The 23,616-nt window shown below is 40.7% G+C and overlaps 1 protein-coding gene and 1 long non-coding RNA gene across 5 annotated transcripts in view; one reads left to right on the top strand and one right to left on the bottom strand.

Annotated features, from left to right (window-relative positions):
- Positions 1 to 22,171, bottom strand: part of slc18a2 (solute carrier family 18 member 2) — a 31,165-nt gene extending 8,994 nt beyond the window's left edge. For 2 of the 4 annotated variants that reach the window (XM_079688584.1, XM_079688586.1), the window contains exons 1-8: positions 21,814 to 22,171; positions 9,294 to 9,618; positions 6,891 to 6,949; positions 6,711 to 6,794; positions 5,517 to 5,609; positions 4,724 to 4,813; positions 4,538 to 4,581; positions 1,977 to 2,037 (exon numbers count right to left, since the gene is read on the bottom strand). In XM_079688584.1, coding sequence (XP_079544710.1) covers positions 1,977 to 2,037; positions 4,538 to 4,581; positions 4,724 to 4,813; positions 5,517 to 5,609; positions 6,711 to 6,794; positions 6,891 to 6,949; positions 9,294 to 9,618; positions 21,814 to 21,946 — 889 coding nt within the window. In that variant the 5' untranslated portion in view covers positions 21,947 to 22,171. Of the gene's footprint in view, positions 1 to 1,976; positions 2,038 to 4,537; positions 4,582 to 4,723; positions 4,814 to 5,516; positions 5,610 to 6,710; positions 6,795 to 6,890; positions 6,950 to 9,293; positions 9,619 to 10,700; positions 10,832 to 21,809 lie in introns of those variants that run through there. The other 2 variants (XM_079688587.1, XM_079688585.1) reach the window with 2 other exon arrangements.
- On the top strand, positions 18,136 to 20,410 carry LOC307043782. The gene is made up of 3 exons (XR_013809449.1): positions 18,136 to 18,354; positions 18,795 to 19,088; positions 19,364 to 20,410. It is a non-coding gene; the product is annotated as an uncharacterized lncRNA (long non-coding RNA).
- Positions 22,172 to 23,616: the final 1,445 nt, after the last annotated feature.

Genomic DNA, 23,616 nt, shown 5'->3' with positions numbered 1-23,616 from the left:
GTCATACTCATGGACTCCCTTTGACAAAAAGAGGACAACGTTTTCTCCATTACCTGGATATCAGAACACTTGTCAAATATTGATTATCAACTTTAGTTATTTCATCAGATCTGCGATCATATGTCTTGCACAGCATTCAAGGCTGTCCAGGCTGCTGGACAGATGTTCAACACACATCGAGCCAAGGTGAATCGGGATAAGCTGGAAAAGGCCCCTTGATGTAAGGTGTCGCCTGATATTCTTTGGGAAAGGCAGGGAACACAAGGTGTCCGTCACTATCCCCAGAGAAGGCTGAGAACACGCACTGAAAAAACTCAACCTTTGACTTTAATTGTATTATGACAACAGATTTTCCATTTGTTTTACTTCAACTTTATATCATTGCTTTCAACTAACCTAATACAGTTGACATTTGTTGACATAATACTTTTGAATAAAGCCAACGTTTCAGTTTTTTCAACATCGGATACTGATTGTGAAATGTCACACTGAGATGCTCTCCATGTTGTAACGACCACAACTAGTGGTGTGATGGACAGAATGTTAAACAACATTTCTAGGGAAGCAATGGGTTTGGTGACCCCAGGATGTTTTTTGAGCAAGTTCTGTATTTTGGTCCGATCAGGACTTGATGTGGTAAACAAATTAACCGACTTTAGTACAAGAAGCCTTGGGCAGCTTTTACAATATATACAGCTCTCGGGAAGCATTGTAGGTCCAGTGCCTTGCTCGAGGACACTTGGCATTACTTCGACGTTCCGGGACTTAAACCAGCGGCTCGCAAGGTCCCTATAGATTTAGTCATTAGCCGCGTTCACACCGCAGTACTTTTCCCACTTTAGTTCCGATATAGTTCCGAAATGTCGCGTTCACACCAAAAAGAGCCGGAACAAAAATTAGTTAATCAGAACCTTTTTTACCCCCTTTTCCGTCCCTGCTAGAGAGCAGGTACTTTCGTGGGAGAAAAAAGTTCCTATGTCTGATTGGCTGGGCGGAATGCAAACCACGCCCCGTAAAACTCCCAAAAAGTTTTGTGAAGCCGCCATTTTATTATCCTCGCATTAGATTTATTGGCATTTGCATTAGCCCAGCGCACAAACGCAGAGAGACTAACTTATGGCAACACAAAAGAAAACATGGGAGCGGTGGAGATGAGGAGGTGTCGGCGTTCTGGCAGTTTACTCGGAAGGCTTCAGTAGAAGCTGCTGGGAGTCCTACTGAAGCCAGTTCCCAACTCCGGGGACATCCGGCCGGGGACTACGGGTGGCAGTATACGCCGGGAAGTTGTTTGCGGCCTGCCAGTAAACCCAAAGCAGAAGAAGAAGTGACGTCAGCGGCTTAATTTGCCTAATCCTTTCCCAGGAACTTATTCCGGTGTGAACGCGATCTGTACTTAGTTCATGAGAACTAAAGAGTTTTCATGAACTAAGTTCTCATGAACCTTTGTGGGAAAAGTACTGCGGTGTGAATGCGCCTATTCCCACCTAAGTCTGACTGAAGTCGAACCAATGTGGACCCTTAGGAACAGGAACAATGTTTTGGTCAGGTTGGCTAACTGTGGAAGTATTCTAGACATGTCAAAATGGGACCGGGCCCCATGGCAGGTACAGAGCACGCTGGAGGGAATACATATCCTGTCCAGTCAGAGAACTTAGTGGTCCGCCAGGAACATGTGTTTGATGAAGGTGAGGGAAAATGGTGTTTGAGCTTAGTTTGCTCTAACAGCAACTGGTAGCAGTGTAAGTGTGAGGCAGAAGCTGATCTGATTTCTGATCTTTTATATGCAAAACAAAATTCCTGCTCTGGATTCAGCAAATCAATTGTTGGCTTTGTGCTTGGCTGACCAACAAACACAAAAAAGTTCTGGTTAAATTTCTCTTCCTGTTTTATCCCCAGCACCGTAATAAAAGGCAATATCTTACTGATGATTCAGTGGGGTGAATTAGTGTTCTTCAGATATTCTATTATTTCCTTACCAGCTGCGATTAGAATGTATGGATCCTTCATCAGTGTTAACAGCGAGGTCCCCTTCTGACTCTGTGACAAAGGCAGATAACAACATGCTCTATCAAACACAGAATTTAGGATATAATTCAGTCGCAAGCATTCCCACTGTTTATAATTATATACATTTAAAGAACCTTAATAAAATGTGTGAGCCTAATGCAGCTTGTTGACATCCAAACAGAACTAACATGTCTTGATGCATGTCTCTGGGGAACCTTGTTAAAATGTCTAGGCAGGAATCGTTTGTTAAAAATTGCACGAGATGTAGAATATTGGAATGGTGAAATAATCTGCAAATAACACCGATCCTTCTGCTGGCTTTGCCTCCATCAGCAGATCTCAGATAATATAAGATCATGTGTCATTTTGAACAGAATAAGCAATCTTTATCTCTTTTCTGAAGGAATTATTCATTAGTGTTTAAAAAATATCAATAATGTGTTCACTGAAGGCTCGAATGAAAGATTCTTTCATTCTCCTTAAGCCTAATAGCCCCGAACATAGACCTGCTGTCCATCTTGCTGACCAAAGTCTCAACTCACGCTGAGGAACAGGAATGCAGAAAACTGACATGCAGCTTAAAGCGTTACAAATGGTTGCAAATCAGGATCTCTGTTTTCTAAAATGTTCTACTTATTAATACTGAATTCCTTTATTTTGTTCGATATAACCTTCTAATTGGCTGATGCCTGCCTTTTGGAAGCTAACGTCAATGATACCCCAATCCACAGATCAGAGGAAAGAACAGGGGCCTCATTTATAAAGGGATATACGCTCCAAAAATGGCTTACGCCAATTTCTAGGCAATGTTTGCGATTTATAAAATACTTGACGGGAAAACGTGCGGTCCTCCACATAAACTCTAACCCATGCGTACTAAGTACAAAAATAGGAGAGACGAGAAACTGCGACACAATTGGCACAAGGAAGAATGGAGAGAAATATGTGGAAATAATACCATAAATTAAATGTTACCTCTCATTTATCATATAGGAATAATTCATTTTCACAAATTGATTAAAGCCAATCTTAAAATGATTTAACAAACGCCTGTTTGCGACTCCTCAGTGCACACAAAAACCTAACTTGGAGAAATAAATAAATACGGATATGTTATTTAAAACCACCTCGAATATGTTGTGTTACTGTTATGAAATGTTTTCTCATAAATGATGCGGTAAGCAGGAGGACAGAATTACGTCTAAACTGAGGCCGTTTTGCATTTCTATAGGTTTTATATACGAGCATGGTTTTATATACTATCACGTTTAATCGTGTTTTATGCCGTTTGCCAAGACTTGATAAGTCACTCGTAAAACACAGGAGGTATGGAAACTAAGAACACCATATGTGGTAAATTGTACAGCTAATATAACACAGCACATTAGTTGTATTTCCTTTAACTGGTGGATATAGAGTTGCTGCGGGGGGGTGGGGTTGAGATGCACAGGCTGCAGTGGAGATGCTGCGCACAGCTGATCGACAGCTGGGACACAAACCACCAAATCAGGTCCTCTCCCCCTCTCCCCCTCTCCCCCTCTCCGTGTCAATTCTATATGCCAACTTTTCTTGTTTCTGCCGCTCCGTAGCATGTTGTAACGACGTGGAATTAGCAGAATAGGCTATTGTATTGTTTAACTCACACCTGTTGCTTTCGATGTAATTTAGCTGATAAAAGGAGACTAATAACAGCTAATAAAAGCCTCACGCGTGGCGTTTCACTGTCAAGGGGTGCAATATAGTGTGTATGTACCGGTAATTACATTACAAATACTGACTTGAGCCCCACCACTGTATGGGTTAGCCCTACCATAGATTACCCAACAAAAATACTCTGGCGCCCCACTGTTTATCTCGACCTCCCCGAAATAACCTAAATCTGACACGGTGTGAGATGTCTTTTTTAGCTGTTCTGTCGTCATTTCCTGCTATCTTCTTCATGCAGTCAGTCAAAATGAATGAATGAAAGGCCGTTTCTTTGACTATTTATAGGCAAATATGGGCGTTACGTGAAGCCCGCAAAAGCTGCACCGCATTTCGAGTCGATTGTGATTTATAAAGGGAAACAGGCGTAGGAAGTGCCGTACGCACTTTCCTTGCCGGTACGCAATGTTTGGTGAATCGGAAAATGTCGGAAAATATCTATACCTATTTTTGGGATTTCTACTACGTAAGCAACCTTCCCACGTGAATCCTATGCACGGCGTTATAAATGAGGTCCCTGGTCACATTTCAATTTGTCGGAGAGCTGAAGGTTGGATCCTGACTGTTAAATTGTCCCTGTTTTCTTGAGAGATGTCAGACACTGTGTCTGGATTCATGTTTTAAATAGAGTGAGTGACTCCATTTCCATTTACTCCATGTTCCGTGTTGATGCACATCATCCACCTTCTTAACATTTCTTAACCCACTTCCTGTATTGACCATACAATGTCATCAACAATCTTTAAAATGATGTGCAGCTGTAAAGGTCACCTTAATGAATGATGTTAACGTTCAGGAAATTAATGAACAGGGAACACAGACTCACCTCTGGGGCCACCTTGCAGGGCTGTAGAACAAAGAGCTGCAGAGCTGTGAAGACACAGTGTATCAACTTAATGTAACATTAAACATGTGAAGATATGTTCAACAATGTAAAGCTCACACATTATTATTTCTATTAATTTTGGCATGACTCTTGTTGATTTAAATGTAAGTAACAATGTAAGTGTACCTCCATCAAACAAAGCCAGGCTGGCCAGAATGAGGAAAGGAGCGGTCTTCCCCACAAACTCGTACATCACACTGCCGAAGGGGGGGCCAACTGTGGGGAAACATCAGCTTTATTATCACGTTAGTTACTGCAGCTTTGTTAAGTGTGTCAGGTTAGTTTTGAAAAAGTGTTGAATACATGTTTTAACATTTGATTTGATAGATTAGATATGCATGCCATTTTTTCTTAATCCATTAAATCTTTTTGATTAATTGGATTCATAAAATGTGGGTCAGAAAATCCAGAATTTAATGCAATGAATTGTCCATATCAAGCCCAAACTTATTTGACTCTCTTACACTCAGTTGTTGTCGAATGGTGAATTTGATTTGATTGAGTTCATGATTTTATAAAACGGTATTATTTTTTTGTGTTCAGAACATTGAAATAGCAAAACTATAAAATGATATGCTATAAAGGGAGGTCCTGAGCAGTCTCTCTTTCTGTGATGTCTTTACACAATTGGTCCGGACGCCATTGCATGTTCGTACATGTAGCATTCGATTACTTTTGAATGGCTAGCTAATGGGCGCCGCATGGTTTAAAGAAAAGGCAAGCATGGTCTATGGGCCCAGTGGATGTGGAAAAAAGTTCTCTTCATACGCTCATGTTTGGCACCTAGCATGACAGAATGTTGTTCTGTGTTCTCACGCTCTCTCAGGGTTGAAAGGATAGAAAAGCAATTGACACATTTGACTGTCCACTGGCCCAACCAGACCTGATGTAACCTTTACAGTATCATCTGTGTACATACTTAGCACCCCCATTGCAAGACCCCCCAGGGCGATTCCGATGGCGTGACTTCTCTCCTCATCATCTGTGTACACACTCGCAAGCATTCCCATACCTGAGAACACACAGAGGTACAGATCCTGCAATAACAACCACTCGTTGAAAAACATGTTTGCTATATAAAAACGTAGCAGACACAAATAATGTGGTACATATATACTTATTATGTAATAGTGGTAAATGTCATAACGCTAATCACATTAGCTAATTAAAAAACACATGGCTCATTTTGGGATAAACTGGAACTCATGTTGACATGTGTTTGTTTGGTCATTTTAGCCTCTGCTTCTTTTACTCACGATTATGTTTGAGTTCTATATTTCCATCCTTTCGTTTGAGGATTCTAAAGAAATGGTAGTACAGTTTATTATTGGGATTTTCTCATCATCTCTGGATTCAGATGTCAGGTGGTTTCCATAGTTTTCAGGCTGAATACAGGCTGAAGTAATTGGCTATTAGCTAGCATGTCCAATTAGGCTGACTGAGCCTTACAAAGCCAGAGGTATGCCACTGCCTTTAATACCACAAACATGTGAAATAAAGGACCTGCAGGAGTTTAATAATGGAGGGCAGTGTTGAATTAGGTGTATCGTAATTAATACTTCTGTTGCACAATTTCTGTTGCAGAAGTGGTGATGTTGTTTCTGATTTTCGATGGTTGTGGCCTAAATGGATCCTTTAGCTTACCACTTTCACAGTAACGTTTTAAAAGGGAGTTACCATCTTTAAAAAAAAACATATTGTCTTTATACTTTATCTCAATACGGGTACATGTAGGAAAACATACAGTTATCTTTATGCAGCTTTGCTTACTTTGTCCAACATAAGCAACATTTTCAATTCTTCCGTTACACAACAAACAGTCCATATAGGCTTTTGGATGTGTGCTTCATTTTTAGATTACAAACTAAAGTAAGATAGTCCAAAACACCACCAAAGTAGGACTTTCTTTAAATAATTGTGTAGCATCATAGAAGGCAAACTGCTTTCTCTACAGGAGGAGGTCAGCACCTCCTGTCTAATCTGGCAACATTTAGGCTACAAACAACTTCTAATGCAGCACTCCTTTAAATGCACACGCTCAGGCTGTCACTCAATGTCCTTTGAGAATCTACATTCAGATAAATTGAATGGTGTAAAAGAAAAAAGATCTTACCGGCCACAGAGGAGCAGGAGGAGCCGACACCCTGCAGTGATCGGGCCAGAAACAGCAGAGCATAGCTCGACGAAAAGGCAAACACTACACATCAAAGAGCAGAAATATAGACAAAGAAACATCAGGCAAGAGGAAACATTAGGATTTTCAGATGAAGACGACAGGTGGGATAGGACTTACTGATTGTAGACATGAACATGATACAGAAGCCAGCGAATAAGGGAAGTTGGTATCCTACTCTGAAAGGACCAAGAGAAAAAGGACAGATTATAATTCAACAGAAAGCATGTCACAAAACAAACACACATTAACTAAATGGCTTTATTCAAAGATGGTATTCTTCTCAATATACTATCACTTTCTAAAGTAGTGTTACTTTGCGAGGAAGAGATATTTTTGTGTGCTTAACGAGTCAAATCTATTGTCAGTCCGAAGACATTTTCGCTATGTCAACCAGCACAGGTATTACGGATGAACATTCTATCCAAATGTTAATAAGAGGTTAAAGTTACAATTTGTGCAACATGAAGTGAAACCAAATCATAAAATGAAAGTCAAAATAATCAAAAATAAACTGCATTGCACATTGTGTCCTGTAACCCCAGGAACACTGCATAAATTCTGTAGTTGCATGACTCAGTTACGATTGTAGCGGAGCAGGATGACAACGCCTTCTTTCATTAAAATGTTTAAAGCTGCCATGCACATCAGAGCTGTTGTAATCCCCGCAGATACCTGACATGCTTGACTTGCCTTCTATTGTCCTCTGTCAGGATGGAAGGTGACTAAGAACCACTAATGTTCCTCAATTACAGCATATCTGAGCGCCCATCTGAGACACAGAATATTGCTTTGGAGGTTGGTGTCACTATTGTTGGAGCATCCATGCTTCTCCATTTCCTGTAAACATTTATCTCACATTCTGCTCAAATCGTCACACCGACTCTGGTTTAACTTAAGCCCAACGTGGAAATGTTAAATTCTCCTCAAAGAATGTTGTCGTTGCTCAACTTGCAGTAAAAAACATTTAAACAGGAACATCTAAGGCCAAAACACACACACACACACACACACACACACACACACACACACACACACACACACACACACACACACACACACACACACACACACACACACACACACACACACACACACACACACACACACACACACACACACACACACACACACACACACACACACACACACACACACACACAGTGTTTGTATGCAGTTGTTGTGGCCACCGTGTTTAGAAAGGTGTTGATTGACCAGTGTCACGGCCTATCACACTCTTATGTTGGTTTAAAATAGAGGAACTCAACCATCCATGAAACTGGAAAATCACACACACATCTTCAGGAACTGCTCTGTATTTCATTCAGTTGGATTAGCTGATATGACGTTACACCCTCAAAACCCATGTGACATCTAACTGACATGTTTCCCCTCTATAACTGGAACAGGGAGTCTGTTTGCTGCTTTCTCTCTCTCCGATTTGAGTCGGATGTTGAATTAAATAAGTCCACAAGTGTTATTCTGTGTTGACCTCTTGCAGGCTCTACAAACAAAAGAGGATATTTAAAAACAATTCTGCCCCCCGGCTAGCAGGAAGCCTCAGTGTCTGTCATACTGCCATCCCCTGTCCTTCGTCATTCTGCTTTAAATGAAATCATTGTCTTTCCAATGTTTTCTGTCTTTTCTCTTTAACATTTCTTGCACACGCTGAGTTGTGTCAAATGCCACATACGACCATGATTGTAGTTCTGTTCCTCACATGGCTTAAAATGAGCTGTAACTGCAGAGTGCAATTGACAATTTCAGTGACCAGCAGAAACAAGCCTGATGGGTCAGAGTGACAGCTACACATGGATGGTGCTGTTATAGGGAGAGTAAGAAATGCAACTGAATCTTTAGGTCATAATTCTGCATGCAGTAGGAAACTCGGGCAATATACTGTATATCATACCTTACATTTACAGAACAATCTATCGAAAAAGGAAAAAAAAACTTGTGGATTCACCTATAATACAGAAAAAGATTGAAAGCACTTATAATGTGTGTTATACATAACAATTCAGTGCTGTGTCAAACACTATTTAACCTAAAAACCACCCAGTGGTCTGTCCTGAAGTGTTTTTTAAAATGTAATGATTTAAATTTTAAACTGAATGAAATGCAAGGGATAAAAGTAGCTTTTATTTTAGAGTAGGAATAACAACAATGCTGCTAAGTCACAGTAATGTTCCTGTTTTACTGTGAAATGTGTTAACCAGTTAATTCCCAGTGGTGTAAAGTAACTAAGTAGATTTACTCAAGTAATGTACTTAAGTACAAATGTGAGGTACTTGAGTATTTCAATGTTTTGCTACTCTGTACTTCTACTTTTACTTTTGGTACTTTAAGTATAATAAGATGCTAATACTTTTGTGCTTTTACTTGAGTAACATTTTGATGCAGTACCTTTAGTTGTAACAGAGTATACATTTGACTGAAGTACAAGAACTGAGTACTTCTCCCACCTGTATGAATCCCCCCAGTTGAGTGTTCCCTCCCCCTCACAGACACAGAGGGGCCTACCTGTTGGTGAGGGGCCCGATGAAGGGGTTGACCAGCAGCTGCACGGTGGCCTTGGAGGCAAACAGCAGTCCCACTTTCACATTCTCATTGAGCAGCCTGCCGCTGGACTGGGGGCATTCGGAGGAGTTCTGTGGCAGCTCTGGAGCAGGGGGGGGGTCCGTAGAGCTGACTGTGGTGTTGGGGCCCGCGGTCCTCACCGTGTTGTCATATAAGGACACGATGCTGTGGAAGGCCCCCGCTGGAGCCTGCTGTGTCAGGGTGTGGTTCTTCAACGCCATCTCTGCCGACTCATCCAGGCCGTACAGGTAACTGGGGATTATGGGAACTGGTGGGCATAAAGAGTTGAGAAGAGAGGGATGTGAGGAAACACGACAGAACCGCTGACTGATGCTCCATAGCATGATAGAAGACCAGGGGCCATTTCAACATTTCAGCAGAGCAGGAAGGGTACTCCACACCTTGAATCCACAGTTTCTTTAACCACTGAGGGGTTTGTTCACCTAACATTACAAAGTCCAAATTTCTACATTTCAGCGAATCGAAAAAGATGTGCCTGTTGCAGAAAACTTGATTGTGTGGAAATGTATAGAATATAACATACATTACATATATCTTTCTTAAAAGTGCTAGAAAAGTGCTAGGAAAATGTTGAAGCCACTGGTAACAGACAATAGGATGAGGACACATGACATGATATTTGTATAGCAAGAGTGATTCGCTGAGAGGAAGAAGACCTGGGGCCGCATTTATAAACGGTGTGAACGCTCAAAATATAGCATACGCCAGTTTCTAAGCAATGTTTGCTATTTATAAAAAACAAACTTGACGGGAAAACGTGCGGTCGTCCACACAAACTCTGACCCATGCGTACGCACTAAACACAAAAACGGGAGAGACGAGAAACTGCGACACCGTAGGCAGGAGGAAGAGTGGAGAGAAAAATGTGAAAATAATACCATAAATCAAATATTACCTCTCATTTATCATATATGAAGAATTCATTTGCACAAATGGATTAAATCCAATCTTAAAATGATTAAACAAGCGCCTGTTTGAGACTCCTCAGTGCATACAAAAACATAACTTGGAGAAATAAATATATACGGATATGTTATTGAAAACCACCTCGAATATGTTGTCTTAATGTTATGACATGTATTCTCATAAATGATGCAGTAAGCAGGAGGACAGAATTACGTCTAAACTGAGGCCGTTTGTATTTCTATAGGTTGTAGATACGAGCATGGTTTTATATATTATCCTGTTTAATCGTGTTGTAGGCTATGCCGTTTGCTAAGGCTTGATAAGTCGCTCATAAAACACAGGAGGTATGGAAACTAAGAACACCATATATTTGGTAGATTTGGCAGCTGATATAACTCAACACATTACTTTTATTTTCTTTACCTGGTATATAGAGTGGCTGCAGTGCAGTGGAGACGCTGCGCACAGCTGATCGACAGCTGGGACACAAACCACCAAATAAAAGAATAAACATTAATTGACTCCACTCCGCAGGGATGCCCCTGCTAGTGGAGCCTCGCAGCGGCGAAACCGTGCCGCGCCACACTAATTGCGCCGCATAAGCGCATCGGTGCGCCACGATTTCGGCTCAGTTGAGGCCCCCTCCGCAAGGTGAGGCCCCACGCAGTCTGCATGATCGGCCTGTAGGGAGGGACGGCCCTGTGTGTATTTTGTCATTAACTTTTTTTGGACCACTTATTTATTTATTTTGGTGACGATCCGACCTCCATGCTGCTACTGTGGTTCAAACTGCATCCACCAAACAATGTCATTTGTCTCCACCTCCCCAAAAGAACCAAAATCTGACGCGGGCCGTTTCTCAATCTCGAGGATACTTGCTTGGTTGTCGCGTACTTCCAAGTCACTTCCTTCAGAAACAAAACAAGTATGCTTCCAAGCCACGGCTTCGGAAAACGAAGAAGAATGGAACAGGCTAACAAGTGTGCCACTCTCTCTAACGGTTTCAACATAAACTGTAACGAAAATAAATAGCCTACCTCACGATGTCTATCTAATTATGAACTTGCTTTAAATTCACGGAACACATTTTTGGTGATAACAAATGTAACAAAGTAACATATTTACCAACACATGTTCTACGCCACTACAGACTTACATTTAAATGTGTGCTGCGTCGGTTCAGCCATTCTCCGCATGGGTTTTTAAAATTGGTCCGTGCGCAAAGCATTGTGGGGATTTTAAGGACGCGAAGTCTACCCATGTGCAGCTTCGAAATTTCCCCCAAACCAAGGATGCGGTCTCGGTGGAATTCCAAGTATGCTGGACATTGGAACAGTACTTCGGCGGCACTCGATGACGTAGCATCCTTGAAATATTGGCTTGGAAGCCAGTATCCTCGAGATTGAGAAACGGCCACGGTGTGAAATGTATTTTTTAGCTGTTCTGTCGTCATTTCCTGCGATCTTCTTCATGCAGTCAGTCCAAATGAATATTAATATGGGGCATTTCTTTGACTATTTATAGGCAAATATGCGTTACGTGAAGCCTGCAAAAGCTGCGCCGCATTTCGAGTTGATTGTGATTTATAAAGGGAAACCGGTGTAGGATGTGCCGTACGCAAGTCCTCATTTCATTTCAAACCTTTATTTATCCAGGTGTATCCCATTGAGATCATTGATCTCTTTTTCAAGGGAGACCTGCTCAAGTAGGTTCCACATGAAACATAAAAACATAAACAGAACAACAAAAAGGACATCATACAGCATCATTACAGGGTTTAAAAAAACCTCATACACCGGTACGCAGTGTTTTATGAATCGGACAATGTCTGTGCGTATTTATTTGCTTTGTCCTACGCAAGCAACCTTCCCACGTGAATCCTCAGAAGGCTTTATAAATGAGGCCCCTGGTATGGAAAACAAATCTCTATAAAATATAGAATACAATTCACTTAATGGTCGGCACCATATTATCTTAAAGTGCACATACATAAAACCCCATAGGGCATTGCTCTCTGATGTTTCTAACATGTTTTTCCCGGTAACTGAGGGGTTTCTTTTGGAATTGGCCCTTGTACGCTGCCAGGGTCTAAAGACAAAGGGTGTGCTGTACACACTGTACAGCACCTGAGACAAATGTCTTATGATATTGGGCTGAGAAATGTAATTATGGATTGATCTTACTACTTTGATTATCGACCGAATGTAATGTGGTACTGCTTCACCTGGAATGGCTTTTACACGCCTGAAGATAGCTGAGGAGGATGTAGATGGTATCAACACTGCACCCTTTAAACAAATGTTTGATGTGGCAGTCTTTTTAACTGAATACACACATCAATATATTATTCAACACTTAGTGTTATATATATATATATATATATATATATATATATATATATATATATATATATATAAAACATATATATATATATATATATATATATATATATATATATATATATATACTGTATGTATATACAAATATGGTAAGGAACAATTAATGGTACTGTCATCTATACAATGTCAAAATAATTTACTATGCCACATTAGACGTGATAATTATCTATGATTTTGAATAGTGCAATGATTATACAGCAATTTGGGTTAGGTTTTAAACGCTGCCTTAACAAACACATGTCATTGTTTGCCTACAGGTTATGTTTTATCAACACATTCTATCATTTTAAAACAATTCGGATTTAAGTCCCATGGTCTTTGTGATACTAGCAGAGTGATCTGCTTTCTTCAGGATTGTTTCTTAAGAGTTGTTCCTGTAGACAGGGATGGTTCTTTCAGAAAGCTGTGTTCTAGTTGGAAATGGTTTGAGGTGTGTACGACAGAGATATGATGTATTATATTTTTATAAAGACTGTGACAAAGCAAAGACTTAGTAGAATACCGAGAATATGTAACAAAACTGACAACATTTTGTCTTTAGTGAAACATCTGTTGATGCTGTTCACAGACTTTAGAGCCCAGCCCATTCATACCTTTAAATAACCTTAACTCTGTAAAGCCCAAATATAAAAAAACTTTTGCACATTTTTTTTTATCTTTCAGATGTTGTTGTAGGGAGCCTCTGGTGCAGATATGAAAGACTTTTCACATTTTCTACGTTTTGGTAAGTTTTTAGAGAAATGTTGTAATATTGCAACGTTGGGCTTAGGTGGGAGCAGAATTTCTTACTTAGCCCTATATCAGTATATAGCATGAATAATAATCACACATCAGTCATATTTTTTATGAATAGTCATTTATTAAATAGTAATGCAATGGTAGTCCCAAAAACAGTTCATGTCGTCGGAAAAGCACAGACGGACGTCACACTTGCTGCATTGCGTGTTTGTTTACCCTTTGTTTACCCTGCGCGTGAGGCTCAGGTTTGGGAAGGCTAAACAACTTTTTCAACCAGACGCTGCCCGCCTCCGGCGTCTATCGTTTTTCCAACCCAGTTTAGATTTAACCACGCCTACTTCCGCATTACACAACCATCGAAGTAGCTCTACGCGACGTCATTGACGTCATCTTCGGCGGCCTATGTAGTAACTATGCTTTACAAAAAAAAAACTTGCCTCCCACACTGCCCGGCTTACTAGATATTACCTGACTACTGGTTGTTTTAAAGGTCCCATGTCATGGCCATTTCTACTGATCATAATTACATTGTTGAAGTCTACTAGAATAGATTTATATTGTGCAATTTTCCAAACTCACATTGGTTTCTCATACAGCATCTCTGTATAGTATGTGTATTCACTCTCTGTCCTACACGGCTTGTTGGAGCTCCTGCCGCCCCCCTCCCTATGAGCCCAGTGGCCGTCTGCGAGACTGCGAGGCACCGCGGAACTCAGCCTGGGCACACACACACCGCCTGGCTGGGAGTTTGTGTGTGTGCCCAGGTTGAGTTCCGCAGTGTCTCGCTGTCTCGCCGACCCCACACCAGTGAGCCAGCTTACAGTGTCCCGCTCCTCGCAGCAGCGACCCTCGCAACGTCCCGCCGAGTGTGTGTGTGTGTGAGCAAGTCCACGGATTGGGCCAAACGTAACGGCTCCGCGGACATAACGTAACGGCTCCCCAGATTGGTCCAAATCAGTTACGTTACGTCACTATACCCAAAAAGTAAACAATGGAAAAAGAGAAATCTCCAACGAGGCGTTCTGGGGCAGCATAGACAGGTCTTTTCTGTGTTAGAGTTTTACTCGCTACAGGGTTTACTTTGAGGGTTTGTGACTCTGCAGACCGTTTCCATGCAGAAAAAGCTCAATAACACACAAGGGGATGGGTAATAACCAGAAAAGCATGACATGGGACCTTTAATGTTTGCCTTGAAAAATGTCGTATATCTATTTTCGAGGCTTCGCTGTCGGATCGTGATGTGATTGGCCACAGAGGGGCTTGATCACATCACGATCACAAGCCGCTTGACACAAACATGCCTGCACAGGCGCTTCCACTCCGTGAGGTGGCTGCATAGCAGCGCTAATGTCAAAGACACAAAAATTATATTTAAATGTTTACCAGGATACAGTGACAAAAAAAAGATATTTGGGAAGGCTTAGCCTTCCCTAGCCTACAGTACCCGCCGCCCCTGCCTTTACTGCAGTGTCTGCAGCGTCTTCTCTTTGTCGTCACTGGAAAATGTGCCATTAGGTCCTTGCATTCCGTGGAGGTTGTATCTCTTGGATGGGGCCCCGCTTGGTGGACTCCCGTTCCCTGAAGGTGGTCGTCCTCTCTTGGGTGTTTTCAGAGGAGTTGTGTTCACCTGATTAGAACAGAATCAATTTAGATACATGTCAAAAATACATTAGGATACAAGTCAAAAACATTACAGTGAAATATTTTTAAATATTACAAATGGCAAATAGCAGAAATGCATTCTTACCAGGATGAGAGAGGATGCTACCTCCTGCTTTGCCATCTTTAGAGCTTTGCAGTCCCACTTGTAGAGGAGCCAGGCGTTGATCACAGCAAGGATGATGGTGTGCCAGAAGATGTACACGTACCAGCGTCGGGACTTCATGGAGAACTTATATTTGGCTGTAAACGAGTCCAACAAATCACCACCTCCCATGTGCTTGTTGTAAGTACCCACAATGGAAGGCCTCTCAACTTCTACATAGCTTTTTGTTGGCTTTGTCCCAGCGTTGAATGTTCTGCACAGGGTCTGGTCCAGCAAAGGATGACACAAGTGTGACCGCTCTGCTGTCATACCATTTGACAGCACAGATGTTGTGGTTGGCCTCCACTCTGATGTCAAAGCTTCTCCCTTTTTTCTTCAAGCTCTTCTCGCCTTCAAGGTTACAGTTGGATGAAATATTTTTTCAGCCAGCGATACCTGTCACGGGGCTTGGTGTGGTTATTTAGTTGGGTTTCGATGTCCACATAATCAGACTGGGCGGTCATTGGGTTGTTGGTTTTCTTTGTCCACTTATCCACAGGCATCTTCATCTGCCTCTTCTTCACTCATAGCAGTGTCACTGTCCTCTGATTCCATCTCAAAATCACTTTCTCCTTTTTGGATGGCAGCAATCACATCCTGCACACTGAATCGAGGACCTCTCTTTGCTGGTGGCATTCTGAAATGGAAAAAGTAATTAAAATATATGTATCAATAATACATATGCTTATTATATTGTAATAGATTACCTGAAGGAATAGATGGGGTGGTGGAACAAGTGTTCATTCTGTCTGGCTTAGACATCATACTAAAAGGAATGCATGCACCCCCCCTTCCAGGTGTCCCGATGCAATAAGCATCTGAATCCTATTTACATTGTACACTTGAGTCACACAATACTACCTGGCTTAGCCTATTATCATAACAAAAGGAATGCACCCACACATGCAGATAAACCAGTTCAACAAGTCACACAATGCTGTCTGGCTAATGATAATAGGCTAATTATCATACTAAAAGGGATACATCCAAGTGTCCGGAAACATTTCAGAAAGAACTGTTTCTGCCAGAACCAGAAAAGAGTTAAATGTATTTTTGTAACTAATTAACTGATAAGATATAAGTAGAGTTTAAAATATTGCTACAGATATAATTTCACATACTGCTATCAGAAATAATGTATAAATGTATTCAATTCTGGTCTTAATTCAAAATCTTATCAGAGGACACATTTAGAAGTTAGTTATAGTGAATTATCAAATAGATTATATTTCTATTTGTGTTTTATTTCCATGTGTGAACATATAAGAAGGGCAATTTCCATGAAAGGGAGACATGCCTTTTTTGACTACCACACTGACCCAGTGTTGTAATATTGCAACAAAGACATAAGCTGCTCAAAATCAAATGTGATGAATGTATTCCACAATAACTAAATATGTACATGTTCTAGACATTGTAATAAACATATATATTTGAGGCATTTTACTTACTTGAATCTGACACATCCAGTCCAATAAAACAAAGAGATGTTGCTCGTTTGAAGATTCGGAAGTTGTGTGAGTGTATGGCCAGAGGGCGGGACCTATAAACATATTTAATACCTAATAGCATTGTGACGCTGAACAAAAGGACCTTTTGACTCTGTCAATGTAATCTTTTAAAAAAAAAAACATTTAGCCTACTGACTTTTTTAGGATTACTTAAAGTAATGTTGTAAAAATAACAACCGAGGGCCTTACAGGGGACCAATTATTAAAAAATATAAAACTATGTGCTAAAGGAATAATCAATAAAAAATGTTTGACATACAAAGATAAATTAGGAATTCATTAAAGTTATTTCAAAGCTGCTACTTGCGTGTTTTCTTCCTTTTAAATACATATGCTCAAAGGAGGGTGAGGCTCAGGAGGCTAATGTTTGACTAACACACACCGGAGCTTCAGGGGACCGGATGTTTAGCAGATGCTAATGCATTTTGATGAAACAAACAGCAATAATAATAATAATAACATATAGCTTACAATTCTACAGAAAGATGAGATTCAACAATGCAGGGTTATTTTATTACTATTCCACATTTAAATTGCAGGTCACTGATCGTTGATAGTTTTACAACGCAGACTCATAAATTGAAGTGAATTTAAAATGAACAAATGAAATGCATAAACAAAGCCCATTAAAACAAGCAAGAACATAAACAACACAATCTAAATCCTGGTCACCACAGGGAGTGTCTGGGGATTTTACGTTTAACGGTGGTAATGCAGACCCTAGGGCCTAACCTTTCATTAGCAAGTTTACATATAAGTCCATGTTTATACAGTCTGCTCACACATCCTGCTAGCTGTCACGTGCTGTGTGCCTCACACCTGGATGAATTTTAGAAATGTTGGTTGATCTTGTGACTCTAACAGACATATTGGTGCAGCTCTTGAGCCAAAGACACATTTCTGATGCAGTTCTGTCTCCCTCTACTCATTCTGACAGAATTTAAAATGTACAGTAGTTAGTGGCCTGATAGTGCTATGTTCCAAGTTTGTACCTCATCATCATTAACTGAAATCTTTATTTTAAAATCATTTTAAAGCAGATTTTTGGAGGTGCTGAACATGATGCATTGTAGCAGCAGCAGCAGCAGCAGCCATGAGCTATGAGACTTTATGGAACAATGGTGTAAACATTACACAACGGACCAACCACCTCTGGATATTTACTTTTGGAATTAAGTGGACATTTTAAGTGGGCATGAAAAGGTGTTTGTTGATTGACAAGTGTCATGGCTTATGACACTACTGCTGTGTCTGTAGTAAATACTTCTGTACACACACCTGACACACACACACACACACACACACACACACACACACACACACACACACACACACACACACACACACACACACACACACACACACACACACACACACACACACACACACACTAAATGAGCACATTGTGACTCTAAACCCGGATTTTATTTAAATTAAAATGTTCAGCTGTCATTAATAATGCCGTTCATGTTTTGTAAAAATACTGTGTCATTACTAAAGCAAATTAGTTGTTTGCACTATTTAGCTGAAATGTGCATTGCAATAATCCTATTAATCAGAGATAACTCAGTGTGTTACGTTTCTCCTGGTCCGACCGAATTTTGAAAACAACTTTACGTGGAATGGTGAGTTTGAAAACATCTATATCTATCTGTAGATGTCTTTCTGTCAAAAATGTATTAGCTAAAAGACCTGCTCACAACAAGTTAGCTTAGCGCTAAAGCTGCACGTGGTTTAGCTAACGTTACTTAACGGCTGATCATATGGTAACAAAACCGATTTAAAATGGCTTTTAATAAGGTTGCATATGAGTGATTCGTCACATTTATAAAAGTAACTTAGCAAAATGTTCAAAGGAGCATGTCATTAAGGGGATATTAGCAGAGTTTAGCTAAAGTTCTGCAGAGGTTAGTTAACGTTGTACAGAGGTTAGTTAACGTTCTGCAGAGGTTAGTTAACGATGTACATAGTTTAGTTAACCTTGTGCAGTGGAGTGAATGTATTTTTTTCATTTTATTTTCTAGTTATCATTTGGTAATAAACCCAATTCAAAATGTGTCCTTAGGTTGCACGCCTGCCGGATTATCTTCCGCTCCGACGAGCTGCACCCCCTCATCCTGGCCCCGCGCGGGGCTGTACGGTGAGTGGTTGAGCCAGCGCTGTGAGGTGCGCCCCGAGGTGCTCTTCCTCACTCGCCACTTTCTCTTCCACGACAACAACCACACCTGGGAGGGCGAATACTACCACTACTCCGACCCCATCTGCCAACACCCCACCTTCAGCATCTACGCCCGGGGGCGCTACAGCCGGGGGCTCCACTCCACCCGCGTGATGGGCGGGACAGAGTTCGTCTTCAAAGGTAACGGGTTAAACTGTTGACCCTGGTAGAATGGTCTCTTTTACTCCCTTTATTGTACATGTGAGGGTCTATGTATGTATGCTTTCTGTGTTTGACAATGTCACAAATGCACCATATATACAAAAATAAACAATAAACTAATGACTAGGACAAAGATTCAGCTGAAAAAAAACCGGGTTATTTTCCTGTCCTACAGCTGTGGTAACGAGTCAAATATACCAAAAATTTATTGTCATTCTAGCTGTGTAACTTGTTGTCATTTTACTCCCCAACAGACTACAGAGCCAACTGATATCCGAACCCTGGTGCTCAGAGGGCTTCCAATTATCCTTGGCGACAACCCCACAGACCTCTACAAAGCATTGGGGGGGCGTTTGCTTTGTCTCAGTCAGCAAGTTAAATCACAATAATACGCAACGTTTTAAGATACGTGGCAAACTGAGCTAAACAGTTCATACAGACAGCTTTTGTCTTAGCTGGTATACCAAATGTGGCTTACGTTTAATATTGGGTTTCCATACTATCCCTAAATTAAATAATTTCTTATTAATTGTTTATTGCTATTTTGCTATTTTTTTTATCACGCATGTTCATATTGCGATGACAACGAAAATATGATTTCTCGGTCAGCACTAATAGCAACAGCTCTTTCCAACCTCTTTGAGTGATCTATTTGTGCTCTATTCCAGCAGAACCAACTCACACCTTCCCTCATGTGTCTGACTCTCTTATGACTATATTGCATTATTCATGGTTATTTAATGAAACATATCCTTATTGTGCTCTTATGCTGCTGTCGTTTCAGGACACTGATGATGAGGCCTCGTTCCGCGACATTGAAATTGGGATCCTGCTGGTTGAGCATGAAGGTGCTGGTCCCTCATCTTCCCTGCATCGTAGTCCAGCCTCGCTGAAGATCATCCTTGAGGGATAAGTTGTGATCGACAACATCCAAGACCTGCCAAAAGCGATGTTCATTCTGTTTGGTCTTACATACGCACTGCATCTCAACTACCCCAAGAGTATGATGCTCACATTCCAGTTCATCCAAAAGGTTCTTCTCACGTTGGGCCAAGATGAACTAAAGCCAAGGTTGCAAACCTTGAAGAACCAGCTTACAATGTAAAGAAATGCACTGACACTTGTCACTGCTGTTCAGCTGCTACCAGTGACATCATAATGTTCAGCACTGTTCGCTGACCTTTCACTGTCAGGTGTGTGATTTTTCACACACATATTGTTAAATGTTGTGGGTTCTAATTCCCGTCTTTGCTTGTCTTCTGGTTAACGAGGTTATTTTTGTCAATAAAAACATTGGAATATTTAAATGTATATTGTTTCATGTTTTCCCTTCCTTACAATTCTGGTAAAACAATGTATAAATACAATACCCAAATCAAAATGGTACAATTAATTTTATTAAAAGACATTTGTATTAACACATGATATTAAGCCTTGATAAATAATGTTATTTTTATATTTAACTTAAACAAGTTATTTCATACAACTGAGACATCATTTATGTGAACTAATGATTTTGAGATAAGACTGCAAATGTAAACTAAGATAAGTCTACTTAAAGTTCTACGTGTAAAAACTCAACCTGTTAAGTTTGTTGCTTGTGTAAAAACTTAAGTGGTTTAAGGCAACGGATTTCCACGCGAATTTCTAGTAAAGTCAACTAAGCCGGGCTAAGAGTGTCAGTATTTACCCTGAAGATGCATGATGGATGTTCAGTAATAGGACACACACACACACACACACACACACACACACACACACACACACACACACACACACACACACACACACACACACACACACACACACACACACACACACACACACACACACACACACACACACACACACACACACACACACACACACACACACACACACACACACACACACACACACACACCACAGACAATGCGCGCTCCGGTGCGCAGAACAGGGCTGTGGTGATCCTTCACGTGGGCTACCATACATGCACTTGCTCATCCAAACGCACTCACACACCCATGATGGCACAGATTGGGGTTGCCGTTGCCCAAAGGCACTTCGGCAGGGAGGCAGAGCCACAGCTGAGCAGGTTGTAACAGTCCTGGGTTTTATATGCTGTTAGCTTGGAGGGGACACAATTCCTTTTCTCATTTTGGAGACGCCGTGACCTCAGCTCACGGTGGTGAGTTTTGTAAAAAGATAAAGAATGAGCATCACATTTTGATCATTTTGATCAAATGATCATGATAACTATCTAAGGTTTACCTTATCAAAAGTATTTTTCAGCTGCTCTTGCACAGTTTACTTTAGTTACAGAAGGCTGTGGGTTCTGCATCTGAGCCTCAGATGGAGAGATTAGACTGAGCTCAAATCTGATCATTTTACAGTCTTTAAATGGAGGGCGAGCAAGCGCGTTTATTATAATTAAAAGATGTAAAACATATTCCAAATAAATCATCATCCTTATTATATTTTGCTGACCTGCAACTTGCTCTTTATTTCAGACATTTCAAACTGACCATTACATGGTTTCTACATGTGGCACGCTTAGAATCCGGTGCGCACTAGGCACAGTTTACGCGCTCCTCTCCAGACTGGGGCCAAACACTCCGAAAATAAATTAAGCATCTTTGAACAGACTTTGTAAACTGGGCTACCTGTTGCAAAAGAATCAAACTGCGCAGGGATTTCACAGGTGAGAAAACAGGAGCGCACCTACCGACTACTGTCAGCAGCATGTTGTCCAGCAGCAGAGCGACGAACACGATGAAGAGGCTCAGTTTCCTCGATCTTCTCTCCTCTCTGAGCCAGCTGAGCAAATTAAACTGCCGAACCGCATCTAATCTCCCCATTGTGCTAGTCCCGAAAAGAGCAAGGCAACAGAACGGATGTCAAGTCTTCCTGGAGAGACAGTGATGGGTGGGTAACTTCAAAAATCCTTCCCGATGTCAAAGTGAGAGCTGTGGATGTGAGAGAGCTGCAGAGTGGAGTCTCACCTGAGATGAACAGCCAGCTGCAGGAGGAGAGAGAGAGGCTGCTAAGTGCCCCCCCGCTGCTGACGTCACTCTTCCTTTGTATGCGGGTCCCCGTCAAACCTGCCTTCGAACACTCAAACCAGCAGCACAAGGACACAGGCTGATCAGCAGACCGGAAACACTGGGCTTCATGACCACCAGGGTCAGGAGGGTGGCTATGAAACTGCGATCCGTTACAATGACTATTTACATGTAAAAATATGTAATAGCGTGGTAACAGTCCCACATTGTATTAGACAACAATGTAATAATGAATAAAAGACTCTGGTCAAAACTCAGGGATCGTCCCCCAAAGTTTAAAATAATGAAAGTCAAATTATGATTTACGATTAAAATATTTTAAAAAACCCAAGGGGTGAGGATATGCATATTAATATACATTTGAAGAGTTCTCCCCAAGACTTGGCAATTGGCATTTGTGTCATGGATAGGTCCGAACAGGAAACTGAGTTTACGGGCTGAAAATGTCCTTAAAGGCATCATGTTGGCTGTAAATACATAAAGGATTATAATATGCTTACATGGAAAAAGAGTCACTGCAGAACAACCAAAGAAAAGCTCACACACGACACACCAGCCACACTAGCACAGGGTCTTGCATCAGTACATGGATTACTTAAAAACAAATATAATTTCATTATTACCACTATTTAGTTAAATATATGAATACTGTAGATGTGAGTTTGAGGTTGAGAGAGAGAAAGAGAGATGTTGGGAATGAGTTTCCTTCCAAAATGTGAAAGCTGCCTGTCCTCAGATCATCTTTACACAGCAGCTCCATCTGCTGCTCTGCTTACAACACTACCACACTCAATCCTATTATAAATGATCACATTAAGGACAAGGCGACAATAAAAAGGACAATCCAAATCAGAATCATAACTCCTTTATTAGTCCTACAGCGAAGACATTTACAGTGCTACAGCAGACTAGGCATAGGTAAAACGCTTGCAATAATAAAAGAGAAAAGCACAAATTAGTAATAAATAAAGATAAAGAGTACAACCATGGCAGCAATTTAAGAAAAACTAAGTGACATACATAAAATATTAAAGTATTGAGACCTTAAAAAGTATATATTTTCACATACAAATGTGCAAATGTATTTAATAAAAACTCATATAATCTATTGGGTTAACCCAAGCACCTTTTCAGCAATGACTATTAATGTGCACAGTCTGTCAAATAAACGGATAAATACAAACATAAATAAAAATTGGAGTGGCAGCATGTGAATGTTTCATATTATGCAGCTCTTTGACCATTATATAAAGCAGATCATCTCTCAATCCCCCTGTTTCCATACTACATCTTTACTCATATTTGGACAAAATATTTGCAGACTTGTCACCAAACGTTCTTAATGGAGAGAAAGTCTGTTGTTGTACAGTATATTTATAGGAAACAAAAAGACACAACATGACTTCATCAAGCCTCTTTTTTTTGCATGATCGGAATATTTTGACAATTGTGCAGTAAACAACATA

This window comes from Notothenia rossii (assembly GCF_949606895.1).
Source record: "Notothenia rossii genome assembly, chromosome: 6".
NCBI classification, from domain to species: Eukaryota; Metazoa; Chordata; class Actinopteri; order Perciformes; family Nototheniidae; genus Notothenia; species Notothenia rossii.
The sequence above is the reverse complement of the archived record's forward strand: the minus strand, read 5'-3'. Positions and strand labels throughout refer to the sequence as shown.